The following is an 18293-nucleotide window of genomic DNA, read 5'->3' as shown; positions in this document are numbered from 1 at the left end:
GAGACGTTCCTGGGAGGATCTAATAACATCACCAAAATAAGACCTCAGACATATTTGAAAAGTTGCTAATGTGACTTGAAATTACAAAAAAAAGAAAAAAAAAAGAGTATGTTTTATACTCACACATAACATTTAAAATCACAGCATCAGAGCATTTCTCTCCATGTTTATTGATGGACTTGCACTTGTATTCTCCACTGTGATCAGAGCTGATATTTGAGATGTTGTAGATTTGTCCAAATTTCAAAAATGTTCCTCCTTTAAACCAGCTGATTTCTGCAGGTGGGTTTGAATCCCTGCTGCAGATCAGAGTCACTGAATCTCCCTCCACTATTTCACCTGATGGACTGATGGACACTGAGACGCTCTTTGGTGGGTCTGACACAAATACAAAAACATTAACAAAGATAGGTTCAGACATACAATTTTTAATAAATGACAATTACCAAGAGCTCCTACAACATTTACTGACAATGTATCAGAGATACTGAGTCTTAAACAGATTTCTCAAAAAAAAAAAAAAAAAAAAGATGAATACTCACACATGACATTGAGATGAACATCAGGAGAGATGTAAGTGTGTCCATGTAGAGCACAGCTATATCTGCCTGCATCCTCTCTTCTGACTGACTGCAGCAGGAGTTGATTGTTTGTGTCTCTTCTCTCAGTTAATGGCTGTGAGTTTCTGTACCAGATGAATGTTGCTCTGTCAGTCAGAGTGCAGCTGCTTTTACATGTCAGACGGACTGAATCTCCCTCTGTCACTCTCTCAGGAGACTCCACCTGAAGATCTGAACACAACACACACATTATATCTAGTGCTGCTGTCATACACTCATTATTATTCAACATAATGCACAGAAGAAGAGTCAAACCTCATGAAAGTCACCTGTGACAGTAAGACTCACTCCTGGAAGAGCAAGCCATTTCTCTTCAGATTTAGTTGTAAAACTGAAACAGTACATGTGTGAATCTTTCTGTGTCACATGACTCAGTCTGATGGTGCAGTTCTGCTGTTTATCTCCCAGATACTGAAGCCTCTGATTGTATTTAGGATCCTCAGACAGAACATTATGCTTTCCAGTGTTTTTGGTCCAGAACACTTTCTTGATTTGATGTCCAGTAGGGTATGTATAAGTGCAGCTCATTATCACTGATGAGTTCTTTAGTGCACAGATGTGTCAATGACTGTAACTCACACCCCAGTCAGCACTAGAAACCCCTAAAAAAAATGGAGCATGAAAACCCAGCAAAACATGTGAAAACTTGTTTTACATGAAATGTATGGCTCATAATAGAAATATAAAGGCTGATCTTTCTTAAAATCTAACAAATTATCTCTAATAATTAGACTTCATTAGCTTTGAAGGAGGGTGTTGCAGAAAAGCAGAAATGATCACCTCAGCAGAAATCAGCCATGAACAACATGCTACACTATAAAATAATTAAATGAAGAAACAAATTAATAAATTCTTCTTATTATTATTATTATTATTTATTTTTAATGGAAGATTCAGTGACATTAAATTATGAGTTTTGTGGCTTTTAGTGGACAGGTTTGTAATCTAAAGATAATCTTCTGTGAAAATGACCAAAAATATGCATATTCTGTCTGCACAGCCTAACTTCCTGTTTCAAAAGGAAGTACATCAACATAAAGTAGAGCAAACTACTCATTACTTGCTCATTATAGGGTGTTTGAAATGGAATAAAAACACCAGTGTGTTTCTAATGTGAATGTAAGAGAGACTCACAGTGAATCATGAGCAGAAAGATCAGAGGAAGACGAGGAGCCATTCTGACCGACATCAGCATCAAATATATCTATAATACAGGTGTCAGTGTAAGTAAGATCTTTGCACATGTAAATTAACTAATCATTGAGACGAACAAAAGATATTTATCATGTGTTTTATGTGTTTCATCTATAGAAATACTCATCAGTTTTCATTGAAGTATATGAGTGTATTTGTCTTACCGTGTTGAAGCTCATCAGATCAACAGCAACTAAATGATTGACTGTTTTAACACATGCACTTATAGCTCTAGACTGGCAGACTGCTTGTGGTTAACACTGTTTTAATGTCCATCAGCGGAAACAGTCCTCCTTTAACAAGAAAATAACATCACTGAATGGAAACTTACTATAAAGAACAATAAAATAACAATATACTGTTAAAGTAATAAAGTTAATTTGAACAATAAATTATTTTTTTATTAAATTTATATTGTCTAAAAACTAAATGTCACTTAAACAATTCAAGGCCATTCTGACTGAAAATAAGCCATATATATATATATATATATATATATATATATATATATATATATATATATATAAATGTATTTTTACTTTACTTTTATTTTATTTGCTGAAGCCCAGCTAAGTTTTATTTACTACAGGAATACCTGTGGAGGCTGACAGCATAAATTCTCTCATTACAAAACTGACCAATCAGAATTGATATTCAAATGATGCAACGTCCTTCTCTCAGAAATGAAGTCTGAAGCATAAAAAAGCCTGAAGCAGGAAATACAGTACAAGCAAACACATTGAGATAATGAGGTAAATAGGCTCTATTAAAGCAAACAGAGAATGAAGAAACAAGAAGAATAGATGTGTTTTGTATTATGATACAAACTTATGATAAAACAACAGGGTTTTGCAGGATAAAACAACATAAAAATGAAAACGAATATGGTGATTTACAGCTGATGCACATCAATGCTGATGTCAGTACTCAGTAGCAGGAGATGGCGACCTCTGGTGGTAGATTGAGGGTTTGTACAAACACACGACGACCACAAAAAAAAAAAAAAAAAAAAAAACTGATACATTAAAGGGAAAGCTACAGCAATACAAAAGACAGAGCAACAGAAGCTGTAAACATTGAGCACTTTGTTTAGCTTCAAAGAACTGCTTTACCTGTTTTGCAGTGTGACAGGTGCATTGTCTGATTGGGGAAACTGCTGATATGTTCTTCTTGTACTGTCTGTTCAAGCATTAATAAAAAAAAAAAAAAAAAAAAGACAGGACCAATGACTGGGTAAATGGGAAAGTGAAAGTAACAAGAGAAAAGACTGTGGCGAAGCACATAACGCAGCACGAGCACACTGATGCACATCCTCTCTTCTCCACTAAGCTACATAACATACTCAGACGACAATTTATACAATCATCCAACCATACCAAGTAAGCTATTTCTGTTATTGTTTTTAATTATTTTATTCTAACAGAAAATAATGTGTACAAGTGGGCTTGTATTAAATTCCATGCATGACAAGTTCCTGCTCACAAGTTAATTGTAAATTTGAAAGTTTTTCAGATTAATGCATTTCAAATTATTGTATTATTTCAAAAAATTATTTAGTCTAATTATGTAATAAAGTTGGAGACAAACGCCTTAATAATGTGTATGTTTTTGAAAAATAGACCAATAATTTGTAATACTGTATGTCTTGATACATAAGAAACATCTAAAACAATGGCAAATATGAGCAAAATCAACCAAAAACTGCATTCATCATAGAGTTTGATTGTGTCCTGTATTGTGTGCTGTCCAACATATCTTTATACTCATATGATGATGGTTACTATTATTTATTTTTATTTTGAACTGTCCTATACAGTACTAATGATTTGGTATATTCAGGGTGACAGTGACAAATATAGTCAGGCTAGTTTCTCAGTACAGCATTCCTCTTGAGTCATTCTAAAATCCTGAGAGTTGAGCATTGCTCCTTTGACAAATGACAATGGCATACTGAAAATGGAAATGTAGACCTCATTTGCAAGTAAAACGTTGTCAAAATCCATATATACACAGATAAGTAGGAAAATGAGTAAAAGTGCTGTATCATGCTTGTCACTTTGTAAAGAGTCACTACTTTTCTAAAGAAACACTACAACTGTTGCTACCTATGGACTGAAAACATAATATGTCATCATTTTCACACATTTGCGTGTTCATAGTTTGCACAGAGATGATATCGGTAGCCTATCGTTCTAAAAAAATTGTACTCTGAAAGTTGGCATTTCTAGGACCCCAAAATGCAGCTGTCATGTAAACGAATGGCCAAAATGAGTCAAAAGTTTTTAGTGTAGTGTTGTCACTATCCCAAAAGCCTAAGATTTAAGTTCCAGTCTTAGGTAAACACACCTGAATCATCAAATCCCCGTTTTAAAGGTATGTCTACATTAATCCGGATACATTTGAAAATCTCTTCATCCACATTATCATTATCATTTTCAAGCATTTTCCAAAAGTTTCTCATCCAGACTGAAACGTCAGAAAACGTTAAATTTGCCTTAAATTTGCATTTGTGTAAAACCTCATTAAAGTCACCTTTATATATATATAGCATTTTTCAACTAAATAAGAAAGAATGTATTTCCTGGTCAGAGATCAGATCTAGTCCTTGATATCATAATAATAATAATAATAATAATAATAATAATAATAATAATAATAATAAAATAGTTTTAGTGTTGCTAATAGTTTTCAAATTTTTTTTTTTTATAGATGTTTAAATTCCTTTCCCATTAAGTTCACACATGTGACTTTTACTACCACAGATGTAGTTCGTCTTTGATTAGAATGCTTGAGTCATCTCATACCTGTTTGTTGAGATAATGCGGTTTCTGCTAGTCTGGCCAGTTTGAAAAGCCCAGCCAACATATCTATTTTTGGCTTCTTGTATCAATGTATCAACAGAGACAAACAAGAACTTAAAAAAAAAAAAAATGTTGACTCTGAGTGTTAGCTAAAGCAGTGTTGAAGCTAATGAGATAATTAGGTGATTAGTTGAGTGATGATTGACCATAATTGATTGATAATTATAATTGATAATTGATCTGATTAACAAGCACAATCACCAAAGGGGGACAAAATACTCTCTCTCTCACACACACACACACACACACTATAATGGACATTAGGGCCCCGTTTACACGAAGGGAAAACGCAGATATTTCCCTGCGGTTTGGCCTCTCATTTACACGAAAACCCCGTTTTTATCACAGAAAACGATTATTTCTAAAAACTCCGGCCAAAGTGGATAAATTAGAAAACGCCGTTTTCACGTTGTAGTGTGGACAGTAAAAACGGAGGCTTTGGAAAACGATGACGCATATTTATAGTCATGTGACGAATATTGTACCAATAGATATCTATGTTTACAGCAGTAATTGTGCCTGTGCTATTTACACACTGCTGCTAAAGAGATTTACCTTGTACACTCCTCAAATTACAGTCCTAAAATGATGACGGAAAATTTACTCACAGTTGCTGTCCTGCAAAACATGACGACAACTGCTTTTCAGATCAAATATGAATGAGCGCGATATAGACGCGTCAGTGGATGATGAGATATTTCCATAAATTATCCCGCCAGAAGAATTGCGTGGAAACTTATTACATCTGTATAATTTTGGAGGCTTTACGCATGCGCAGTAAGGCGAATTTGATGTTTTTCTACGTTTCAGTGTGGATGAGAAACTTTAGGAAAACGCTTGGAAACGCTAGTGTGGACGGAGAGCGTTTTAAAATGAAAACTCCGTTTTCAAATGTATCCGGATTAATGTAAACGTAGCCTAGATTTTCTCCTTTGGTGATTCTGTTTGTTAACATCAGGTTTCTTCAATAATTAACACTGGGAATGTTGCTGTGTATATTTCTTTGTACATGTGAAAACAGAACACTTTATATCAAATTTAATTCACAGGCAAGATGCAGGGCAGCAGCATAGAACAACGTCAAAGTGAGTAATTAATATTTCATGCTATTATCCATCCATCCATTTATCCATGTGTCTTACTGTATGTACCCCATCAGAGGTCAATATGATACTGTTGGGCAGTACTGGAGCAGGGAAGAGTGCATCAGGAAACACCATCATAGGTGGTGAAGGAAGATCATTTGAAGAAGATTTTTCTGCTGCATCTGTGACCAAATCCTTTGAATCGGCACAAACAGAAGTGGATGGACTAACTATCACTGTGTTCGACACTGTAGGACTCTGTGATACATCGAAGACGATTACAGATGTTCAAACTGACATAGAGAAGATATTACGGAGTACTGATGGTATTGATGTGTTTCTGCTAGTGATCAAACTAGGTCAGACATTCACAGAGAATGATTGTAATGTTGTGCAGTGGTTCAAGAATAATTTTGGAGTGAAGGCCTTACTACACACAACAGTGCTTTTTACTCATAGAGATCAGTTACATGTGTCAATAGACCGATATCTGAATAAATGTGAATCACTGAAGTTAGCAGTCCGTCAGTGTTCAGGAGGCTTTCATGTTTTTAATAACAAAGATAAAGATAGAGCTCAAGTCACTGAACTTCTAAAAGAGATAAACAAACTGAGGTTAACCGATGGATATAAAACATACACTGAGCAGGACTATAAGGAGACTCAGAATAAAATTAAACGTAAGAAATATGGTATTAGAGCAGCAGCTGGAGGAGGAGTAGGTGCAACAGCAGGAGCAGCAGTTGGAGCATTAGCTGCTAAAGCAGGAGCAGTTGCGTTGACTGCAGGAACAGCAGCAGCAATAGGAGCAACGGGAGGAGCAGCTCTGATAGCAGCAGCAGCTGCTGCTGGGCTGTATTTATTTACAAGAACATGTACCCAAAAATAATAAAGTGACTAAAAGACCCTAAGCATAACTAAAAATGGTTAGTAATAAGTGAAGTTAGTGATGTGGTTTGTGGGGTTGTTTAATTCTCCTCTGGTTAGATCTTGAGAGATTTAATGCCTTTGACTTGGTTTTATCAAGTGCTCAATCAGTTATTTGATAATTTAATTATCCCATTATATATATATATTTTACATTCTGAATTCATGTTTTGTTTGCAGCCTTGTCCTAAAATAATTACACATTTTATTATAATTTAGTGTTGATCAGAGGAGTTGCTAGACCTAAAGCTCTACTGGGGCACAGGCCCCCTTTACTCGTTAATTCAATCGTTGCATGTAGTTTAATGTCATTATTTTGGGATTATCAACGTAAATTGTAACTTAAATTTGAGATTTTACTGGGGCACAGCATATTTTTACTGGGGCATGTGCCCCAGTAAAAAGGATCTAGCTACGCCCCTGGTGTTGATGTTGATGTTAGTTATGATGTCTTACAAAGTATTTCATTTTTATAAAAGTATAGGCAACAACAGAAGTGCGATTTCCTTTCCTTGTGTTTAATTTAGTCACATGTATTTTTGTTCTTGTGTTTGACACTTCGGTCTAGTCTTGGTTTAGTTTCAATTAGTCTTGTCCTTACTAGTCTCTTGTTCTCTTTGAAAACTTGGCAGTGGTTGGTTCATGTGTCGTGTGCTCTTCTTTCTTTTTTGTGTGTTTGTATTTACACAAAGCATTTTGTTGGTTTATGTGTGTCATTACTCTTTTGTCACTCTCTCATTTTGTCCCCACCTACTTGTAATTTGATTACTGGTTAATCTGCCCTACCTCCTCTCCCTTGTTACCCTCATCATTTCCTTCCGCATTTATTTTCTTTGCATTCTCTGTCCTTTTCACCGTGAATGGTTTTATATCAGCGTATTTGTTGTGTCTTGCCTGCCTTGCCCAAATTACGTCACTCTTAAACCTTGTACTGTGATTTCGCCAAAGGAGCAGTTTTGTTTGACTTTAAATAAAGTTCTTTGGTTTCTCTGCACCTGAGTCCTCCCTCTCTCCTTCCAAACCGGAAAGACTGGAGCAGCAGCAGACGTGTCTGAATTCAGTCGACCAGCTAACTTCACTCTGTCAAGTTTGAAAATTTCCTTTAAATTTTGTCAAATCTTCTCTCTCTCTCTCTCTCTCTGTTTGGAATCTCTGTGTAAAATGAATGAGGCTGGATTGTCAGTCGGAGCAGTTTTTATTGATTCATTCATGGCTGAGGGCTAACAGTATGCACACTATAAGATGTGTGATCATTGGGGACAGAGCTGTGGGTAAAACAAGCCTTCCAATCAGCTTCACTACTGGTTGTTATCAGAGTGAACGCTTCCCCGCTGACCTTGCTTATTACCCTGTCTGTGTGACAGTTGATGGGAATCCAGTGATCCTGGGACTTCATGATACAGGAATACAGGTGGAATATAGGCTTCTACCAGTTCTTTATTTCCAGATAAATGTGTTCTTGATCTGTTTCTCTCTTGTGGATCCTGACTCATTAGAGAACGTCCGTGAAAAGTGGTATCCAGAGGTCAGGCATGTTTGCCCCGGCACTCCGTTCATTCTAGTCGGGACTAAACTTGATCTAAGAGACAACAAGATCATCATTGAACAGCTGAAAAATAACAAACAAACCCCCATCAGCTATCGTCAAGGTCGGGCTGTGGCTGAAGAAATAGGAGCTGTGAAGTATCTGGAGTGCTCGGCATTAACACAGAAGGGCCTTAAGATGGTGTTTAAAAAAGCTGCCTGGGCGGCCCTGAACCCATCCCCAGCAAAGAAATGTTTAATCCTTTGAAGTGACTGTACAAACGGCATCAACAGCAATATGAACTCACCTCAGAGGAGGAAACAATGGAGCCGAGGTTAATAGGAAGAATGAGAGGCAATTAAAAAATTCATTTGTATGTACGGTGTGAGTATGGATTGGTTTAATTTAATTTAATGACACACTGTATATCAAATACATATTGCTTTTATTATCCGTATACCTTGGTTTGATCAGTTATGGATGTATTCAAATATATTGTAGCCTATTTGTGGGTCAGTAATAAATAATGATGAAAGATTAAAAAAAAAGTTCTTGCACTTTGAATACACTGCTGACACAATGTAATTATTGTAATATATATATAAGATTTATTAATTTATTAATTCATTCACACTTTTCAGGTATCATTTCAAATACAAATACTCAATATAATACCTAGAGGATGAGCTGATATAAGAAATAAAATAATATCTCATCAGAGTAAAGAAATAGAGGCCTTAACTATTATGTACTTACATTAAAAAATAAGTACAATGTACTTAATGTGGTCATATTGCATTGCAAAAGACTTTTGCTTCTATTAAGGTGGGATATGGGTAAGGTTAGGGGCAGGTTTGGTGGTATGGGTAGGTGTAAGGGTGGGTTAGGGTGTAAGGGATGGGTCAACAGTGCTAATTACAGAAATTAATTACAAATGTAATTACATATATTTTTTTTTTAAATATATAAGTACAATGTAGCATGTACACAATAAGTACATTGTACCAAATTAATAATTTAAATGTAAGTACATAGTAGTGAAGGCCACCTAATGTAAAATGGGACCGAAATAGACATGGTAGTCACAAGAATCAGTTTTATGTCCACACATGAACAGAAATTTACACATCAACCACTAGAGGTCCTTCAATCTGTTTAACCACTAAAGACAACACAGCCTCACACTGCATAGAGGTTATGAACTAAGTTTATTGAAGCATTAGCCCTAATTATGAGAACATACAAAGTTAAACAAGTAAAAATGCTTTATAAAAAAATACTACACAATACAACATAATCACTCTGTCACTCATCTGACACTGCTGTAGATTGATGAATGTTCTTCCAAAGTTTTTCCATGTGATCGCCTAATAAAACAAACAGAACAAAAATGATATTACAGCTCAGATTACATGATGTGTGCTGGTGCAGTTAGAGCTGGTTAAGTGTTTTTTTAATTATTTTTTATTTATTTTTTCTCACCTTAAAGCAGCATCAGGCTGATGAACTCTTATATTGTCATACTGACATTCATTGTCTTCTGCATTGTTAATTTCTTTCTTTCGGTGATATTGGACAGTTGCGTACTGGATCTCCTCAGCATCTGTGGGTTCAGGAGTTTTTCCTCTGGATCTGCTGGGTTTCACATGGCATACAGAGCATCATTGACTGTATCAGCTTCAGAAAGAGGCTCCTCGTCATTAACTGAAATTCTTTGTGACACGGCAGAATAGAGATCATTCTGAAAGAAAAGACAATAAATCATTATTAATTAAGAAATATTATTCAGTTTTAAGTGAAGTGTAGATTCTCAGCCTAGAGCCGTTTGTCTTAAACTATTCATATCAAGTGCCACATCAGATGAAAACAGACTAATTTGTTGATGTAAAATACAGATTTTCCTGCTTTACCTGTTTGACTGTGAGATCTTCAGTTTTATCTCTTTGTTTCCTCCTGTGATAATATTAACAGAATATAACAAATCTACACAGTTACTACAGAATATTTTAAGATAACTTTTTTAAGATTATAATCAAATATGATCATATATAAAAATTTGTCATTGCCTGCTACATTAAAACAAAAACAAAAAGTTGTTTTCCCTAATAAACTCACTTTATAAAACACATGATGATGATGAAAATGATGATGAATAATCCTCCTCCAGATGCCGCTGTGATCACAATCACATTCTTACCAGCACCAGGATGAACTGAAAGAGGAAGATCATCATAATTAACAAACTGATGAATGATGTGAAGATACAGGAGTGTGTTAATAAAAGCTTCACCTGTGACAGTAACAGCGTCTGATCTCTGAGATCCATGTTGATTGTGAGCCTCACAGTAGAAGCGTCCACTCTGTAGTGCACTGAAACTCTGTCCAGATCCAACAGCTGAGCTTTGATTCTCCTTAAACCAGCTGAAGTTCAGAGCAGGTGGGTTTGAATCACTGCTGCAGATCAGAGTCACTGAACCACCTTCCACTATTTCAGCAGATCCAGTTATGGACACTGAGACGTTCCTGGGAGGATCTAAAAAAGAAAAGAAAATTATTTGTATATATATAAATATTAGAAAATTAATTTGGATTTGTGAACAATGTTCAAATGTCTTTAACTCACACATGATATTTAAAGTCACAGCATCAGAGTATTTCTCTCCATGTTTGTTTCTGGACTTGCACTTGTATTCTTCACTGTGATCAGAGCTGATGTTTGAGATGCTGTAGATTCTTCCAGATCCTACAAACGTTCCTCCTTTAAACCAGCTGATTTCTGCAGGTGGGTTTGAATCACTGCTGCAGTTCAGAGTCATTGAATATCCCTCCACTATTTCAGATGGACTGATGGACACTGAGACGCTCTTTGGTGCATCTAACACAAACACAAAAACACATTAACAATCAAAGTAAATTTGATATTACAACCTGAAATCATTTTTTTTTTTCACCAGATGGACTGAGAGGCCACCAAGTACAGTATTTACATTACTTTCAATATAAGTATTTTTTAAATATTTTTTCTTACACACGGCTCTGAGTTTTATTTGAACCAGTGTCAACCATGCGTGCATGCTAACAAGGATGTGAAAGACTGCAGCATCAGGTTACATTGTGATTTAGAGAAACATACTCTTAATATTTTCTTTCAGACTTTAAATCAGAGATGTCAAGTCTTTAACAGTTTCTTTTCAAAATAAACTCTTCTCAAATTCATACTCACACGTAACATTGAGATAAACAGCAGGAGAGATGTAAGTGTGTTCATGTAGAGCACAGCTATATCTGCCTGCATCCTCTCTTCTGACTGACTGCAGCAGGAGTTGATTGTTTGTGTCTCTTCTCTCAGTTAATGGCTGTGAGTTTCTGTACCAGATGAATGTTGCTCTGTCAGTCAGAGTGCAGCTGCTTTTACATGTCAGACTGACATTATGACCCTCTGTCACTCTCTCAGGAGACTCCACCTGAAGATCTGAACACAACACACACATTATATCTAGTGCTGCTGTCATACACTCATTATTATTCAACATAATGCACAGAAGAAGAGTGAAACCTCATGAAAGTCACCTGCGACAGTAAGAGTCACTCCTGGATGACCAAGCCATGTGCCACCAGGTTTATCACTTGTGAATCTGAAACAGTACTTGTGTTCATCTTTCTGTGTCACGTGACTCAGTCTGATGGTGCAGTTCTGCTGTTTATCTCCCAGATACTGAAGCCTCTGACTGTATTCAGGGTCCTCAGACAGATCTGGAGGCTCTACACCCTTTACAGGGTTTTTGGTCCAGAACACTTTCTTGATCTGATGTCCAGTAGGGTATGTATAATTGCAGCTCATTATCACTGATGAGTTCTTTAGTGCACAGATGTGTGAATGACTGTAACTCACACCCCAACCAGCACTAGAAACCCCTGGAACACACAATTCAGTAAAACATTGTTTTCTCAGGTAAATGGAGCATGACTCAAGGAAAACATGTGGAAAGTTTTATTACATGAAATTGATCTCCCATAACAGAAACAAATGCATGCTAATGTTCCTAAAATATAATAATTCATGTCAGTGGGAACAACTTCTTCAGCTTTAAAGAAGGGTGTTGCAGAAAAGCAGAAATGAGCAGAGTAACAGAAAACTTCAATGTACACACTCTGAGCTTGTGATCTAAATATTACCTTCTGAGAAAATCTGAGCCAAAAATATTAATGTTCTATCTGCACAGTCTAACTTCCTGTTTCAAAAGGAAGTATAACAACATACAGTACAGAAAATTGCTCATTACTTTCTCATTATGGTGTGTTTGAAAATAAAATTAAATAAAAACACATATTCTAATGTAAATGTAAAAAAGACTCACCATGAATCATGAGCAGAAGGATCAGAGGAAGACGAGGAGCCATTCTGACCGACATCAGCATCAAATACATCTATAGCACAATATATAATATAATATCATACAATATAATACAGCATTAATCGGCACATATTCACTCATAAACAGTATATGTAGGCCTACATCACCACAAACTACTCTTAGTGTTAGTAAGATCTTTGCACATCTGAAGATTATTAATGCACAACATCAGTGTGTTAATGAACTGATCATTGAGATGAACAGAAGATATTTCTAATGTCAGAGTTTTATCCATAGAAATACTCATCAGTTTTCATTGAAGTGCGAGTGTGTTTGTCTTACCGTGTTGAAGCTCATCAGATCAACAGCAGCCAAATGACTGACTGTTTTAACACATGCACTTTTAGCTCTGGACTGACTGACTTTGTGTGGTTAACAGTGTTTTTTTAAACACATCATGGCTGAAATGTCTCTGTCTCTCCTTCCCCCTTCAAAAGAACATCACTGAAAGATCTCTCTGAAGAAATAATTATCATTTGAAGCTGCAAGTGCATTAATGTGTACCGTAAGTACTGTAAAATTTCCCTGTAGTAGAACAGAGCGGTTTCTGCTTCATTATTTCACCCTCATCATAAAGCTATTGTTTTTTTGTTTGTTTTTTCATCACAGCCTGTCGCCTCCTGCTGGACAGTTTTCTTTTTATGTCACGTGGCTCACTCATAAATGATGCAAGAGGACAATGTTTACTTTATAATAGCAGAACTCATTGTGTAAAACTTTTTTTTTTTTGGTTTCTTTACTTTTATTTGAAAAATCCAATAATCCCGAACCAAACACTCTCATCACAAAACTGATCAGAATTGGAGCGCTCTTTAGAACTTCCAGATAATGATAAGCCAGCTTGTGAACTTCCTCTGAAGCTAATTTTATATGCACTATATATAGGTAAACACTCTTGAGACTCCTCTACAGCCTCGATCTCATCAGAAACTGAAAAAAAAGGATAACTGCAACATTTTAAATAATGATGCAGGCACGAACATTTAGTTTCATATTATTAACACATGCACTTATAGCTCTAGACTGACTGACTTTGTGTGGTTAACAGTGTTTTTTTTTTTTTTTTTGGCTGAAATGTCTCTGTCTTGTCAGATGTTTCGTCCAGTTATTGCTGTCAATCATAGCAATGACGCATAATGACGCACAGTACAATTGACCTGAAATGACTTAGCTGTCTTGTCTAAACATGGAAGAAAGAGATTCTTCACTTCCGTCAGTTCACACCAGTTTAATGCCCTCAAGCAGCGAACAGTTTCGAAACAGTACGTGATGTAACAAAGTGAAACGGGTGTTTAAGTGTCAGAGATGCTAAAGGAGGTAAACTTTTACTCTGTTAGAAGGAAGTGAAAGGGGCAGATTTTTATCTGTGTGTGTTTGTTTTTATTATAATGGCAGACATTGAAATCTGTGTGCAATACAGATACTTAGGAACTTAACTCCAAACCTGAGTTTCCTCTTCAGTCTTTTAATTTTACAGCTGTATCTCTCTGGATTTAAAGGAAATTACTGCAAAAATCACTATCGTTCTCCTCAGACAGAGAGCTGAGTGTTTGCTCTGTTTAGATTCAGTTAGTCCCGCATAGCCAGACCTTCAGACTGACGGCTGATGGTCTGGAATTTATTGCAGCTTTCATTGGCCAAGGCCCGCCCATAAGGCCGTTTTATGGTCATGTCAAAAAACCAATCACAATTTGTTTCGTTCGGCGTCACGTTTCGGGCCGTGGAAATGCCCCCACAACAACAGACTGGCGTGCAACAAGTCAGTCATGCGTATAACAACACTGGCGTCTGCATAAGCACAGTTTAGCAAAACACAAGTAAATCAGTCTGTGTTTTGTTTCCCGGCGGACCGAAAATAAACGCGACACTACTGTAGCTTCTCCCGTAAATCCGTTTAGCCAACGTTCAGTGGGCGTGACGTCTGAGGCTGAGACTAATATTCAGACAGGCAGGCACTAATATTCAGACTAATATTCACAGGCAGGCACCTGAGCACAAGAGGAGAAATGTGTGAAGGAGTAGCTATTATAAAACAATTTAAAACAAGAATGTAAACCAGGCTGTAAACATACTTTTTTCTGCTGTAAAGTTGGGCATTTTAACATGGGGAGTCAATGGGACTGACTCCCTTCTGAAGCCAGTCTCTATCGGCCAGTCGATGAATTGCAGTTTAAGTCACTTCCGTGTTGGTTTCAATAGAGAGAGCGGGAGGTTGCCCCTTGGTAGAATCATAGGCTATCAGTGATTGACACTCCTGGACTGTTTCACACATCCAAGAGTAAAGAGGATCTGAAGGCTGAGATTGAGAAGAGTGTACAGATGTCTGCTCCTGGTCGTCTATTAATATGCTTCACAGCTCCTGAGCTGTGTTTGGATTGAAGTGGCGATGTGCGGACCAATTGGTGTTTGACGTCAAAGTACCGCGACAGCGATTCGAGGGCAGATGCCGGTTCTGCGCAGCGCCGTTTCAACCCGAACACACCTTATTTCAGTTGTTTACCCACCTGAACCCTGCACATCGTGATTGGACAAATCTAAGCAGTCTATGAGATATTAACACAGCCACCTTCTACAAGTAAGTTTTCTCATGATGTTTTCAAAGGTTTGTTTATGATTCAAGAAACAAATAGTGGATTATGCTTGTCAACTTTTATATACTGTTTTACAGTAATAACATGCGCACAGCACCCAAACTGTTATTTACAAAAACAGTCTGTTATGCTGCTTAATACTGCAAAGCGATTGCCATATGTTGTTGTCACTTGTTGTATGTAATGGATGGACTGGACATGTTTCTTTGTTTTGGTTTCACTTTCATTTTTCATCAAACTACTCCTTATCCACTTTTTGGTACGGCTGTTGACATTTGTGCAATAAATAAATGATTGTGACTGCACTTTTCTGTCCGTCATGTTTTTCTTTTTCTTTTTTTTTCTTTTTTTTTTTAGTGTACAGAGAGAGTTATGGCTAACTTTAGATTTAGAGGTAGGAGTGGGATTAGGGACTATAAAAAAAAAAAAATGTTTATGCTGTATTACTAAAATGGTAATTGCCTTGCATATTTGGGTCAGTTACGTTTTTATATTGGTTATATGTGACCCTGGACCACAAAACCAGTCATAAGGTTAAATTTGACAAAACTGAGATATATACATCATATGAAAGCTCAATAAATAAGCTTTCTATTGATGTATGGTTTGTTACTGAGAAAATACTGAGAAAATCACCTTTCAAGTTGTCCAAATTAAGCTCTTAACAATGCATATTACTAATCAAAAATTACATTTTAATACATTTATAGTAGGAATTTTTCAAAAAATCTTCATGGAACATGATCTTTACTTAATAAGCTACTGATTTTTGGCATAAAAGAAAAATCAGTAATTTTGACCAATACAATGTATTTTTGGCTATTTCTACAAATATACTCCAGCGACTTAAGACTGGTTTTGTGGTCCAGGGTCACATATTTGATAAATACCTATGTATAAACAATGAGACCAGGCTGCATAGGCGCACTAGTCTGTACCACAAATAGTTTAACCAATTACTGCAATTTGTTGATCTTCAATTATTTACATATAATGGCTAATGAATCTGAATTATATTGATCATGTTGTGAATTCAATTGTGAACTTATTTTTTCAGTGTCTGATCTGAGGGTTGTTCTGCTGGGTAAAACTAGATCAGGAAAGAGTTCAACGGGAAACACTATACTGGGCAGAACTGTGTTCAGAGTGAGTAACAATGCTGGGCCTACAACTAGACAGTGTTTACAAGAAAGAACAACGAATGGTGCAAACGTCATCTCGGTGATCGACACACCTGGGCTGTTTAACACGTCCCTGACTGAAAAACATCTAAAGGCTGAGATTCAGAGGAGTGTGGGGATGTCAGCTCCTGGTCCTCATGTGTTTCTGCTGGTCATCAGACTGAACAGCTTCACAGAGGAAGACAAAAAGACAGTCAAATGGATTCAGGAGAACTTCGGAGAAGATGTTAAGAGATTCACCATGCTGTTGTTCACTGGAGCCGATCAACTAAACAGACAATTAGAAGAATTTCTGCAGGGAGACCAAGAGCTGCGGAATATAGTGGATGAATATGAGGGAAGATATCATGCATTCAATAATATGGAGAACAACGATCAAGCTCAAGTCTCCGAACTACTAGAGAAGATCAACAACACAATTGAGAGAAATAATGGATACTACTGCACTGGGATGTTCAACAGGATTCAGAGAAAGACATTCATGATAAAAATATTCAAGATAATTGCTGTTTTAACATTAACAGGTGCATTATATCGAATAGGAAAATTCTGGCAGCCAGTGACATACATATGTAAGTGATACTGTCAACAGAGTCTGCACTCTGAGAATGTGTCCCAAATCAAACCCTACTCCAGGGGTCACAAAACTCAGGAGGAGCTGGTGACCCACAGAGTTTAGCTTCAGCTTTTCTCAACACACCTGCCTGGAAGTTTCAAGTATATAGTAAGACCAGCACTTGCTTGGGTTATGTGTAAGCAATCTTTTCTGTATTTTAGACAATGGTTTATAGAGTTACAGTTTGCACATTGAATCTTCAACAACTTTTTCATAACAATATTACATGAATGATTTGCACAACAACAATGTTTGTTTGAGTTGATCATGATGTTTATAGAAGGTTGACCTTTGAATAAATCATTAAATATCTCTCCCAAACAATTTGTTATAATTGAAGTCAACATAGTCTATATAAACATGTATGCAAAATATGGTTATTCACATGCAAAATATTTTTTGCTATAGTCTGCATTGTAATAATGGATGCATTGATGATAATAATAGTTACAAAGTAATAAAAAGTCTGTTCTAAATGCATGTGTCTAACTTATTAGTGCTAATTGTGTAAATATATATATATATATATATATATATATATACAATTTGTTAGACTGCGCAAATTAATATATGTGAGAAAGAAAATATATTTTCCATATTACGATCATTTACTTGTTTTATCCATCCTTTCTTGGTGTGTTTTGACTGGATCGAATCAAAAACACGTTTTCAAAGCCAACAAATAATCAAAAATAATATAATCACTACAACCACTAGAGGACAGTGTTGATCTGCAAACGTTCTAGAACAACTAATAGTGATCAGGAGCATTTCACTATTATCAACACAAATTAAATATCCCCTTCTAAAACAGTGACAATTTCTGCATGAACAGCAACTTTTACTTTCCATTGCAGTTTTATTAATTTCTATTGCAGATCTCTTTCTGTTCTAGGCTGCATTTCCCAAAAGCATTCTAAGTCTAAGTAGATTGTGCTTATAATGCAATTTTCAGTGTTTCACTGCTGAGCTTTAGACATATGAGATCAAACTGTATTTCAACTGTTGCCCTGCTGTCAAATGTCATTAAAACACTTGCTGAGCTTTTTTCGAGGCTATGGTCCCTTTTGGCAGCCTTTTCAGTGGCATTTTCCCCCATTTGCCCAGTTGACACTTATATCCGCTGATACCTTTGTTACGTGAAAGGGTCTTCAAATTCTCCTGAATCGCCTGAAATATTCTGTTAGCAGACACAATATCGACATTTTCCATATTAGGTGTTCAAGGATCAGGGTGGACTGTGTGAGTAGGTCATAAAGGGAGTTTACATTTCTATAA

General features: G+C 36.3%; 1 protein-coding gene, 1 long non-coding RNA gene and 1 pseudogene across 2 annotated transcripts; 2 read left to right on the top strand and 1 right to left on the bottom strand.

The window, feature by feature from the left end:
* The first annotated feature begins 7915 nt into the window (after positions 1-7915).
* LOC141336726 (ras-related C3 botulinum toxin substrate 1 pseudogene) lies at positions 7916-8479 on the top strand (annotated as a pseudogene).
* A 1844-nt stretch (positions 8480-10323) lies between these two features.
* On the bottom strand, positions 10324-12625 carry LOC141336326 (B-cell receptor CD22-like). The gene is made up of 6 exons (XM_073841898.1): positions 12567-12625; positions 11783-12117; positions 11436-11684; positions 10836-11087; positions 10503-10745; positions 10324-10424 (listed from the first exon to the last, which is right to left on the bottom strand). The coding sequence occupies exons 1-6, from the start codon at positions 12623-12625 to the stop codon at positions 10324-10326; spliced, it is 1239 nt and encodes a 412-aa protein (XP_073697999.1).
* Positions 12626-14845: 2220 nt separating this feature from the next.
* LOC141337463 (uncharacterized) lies at positions 14846-17491 on the top strand. Its single transcript, XR_012355755.1, has 2 exons — positions 14846-15202; positions 16276-17491. It is a non-coding gene; the product is annotated as an uncharacterized lncRNA (long non-coding RNA).
* The last annotated feature ends 802 nt before the right edge of the window (positions 17492-18293 follow it).

The sequence above is a fragment of the Garra rufa genome, chromosome 6 (genome assembly GCF_049309525.1).
Source record: "Garra rufa chromosome 6, GarRuf1.0, whole genome shotgun sequence".
Lineage (NCBI taxonomy): Eukaryota > Metazoa > Chordata > Actinopteri > Cypriniformes > Cyprinidae > Garra > Garra rufa.
Note: the sequence above shows the minus strand (reverse complement) of the source record. Positions and strands in the feature narration are given on the sequence as shown.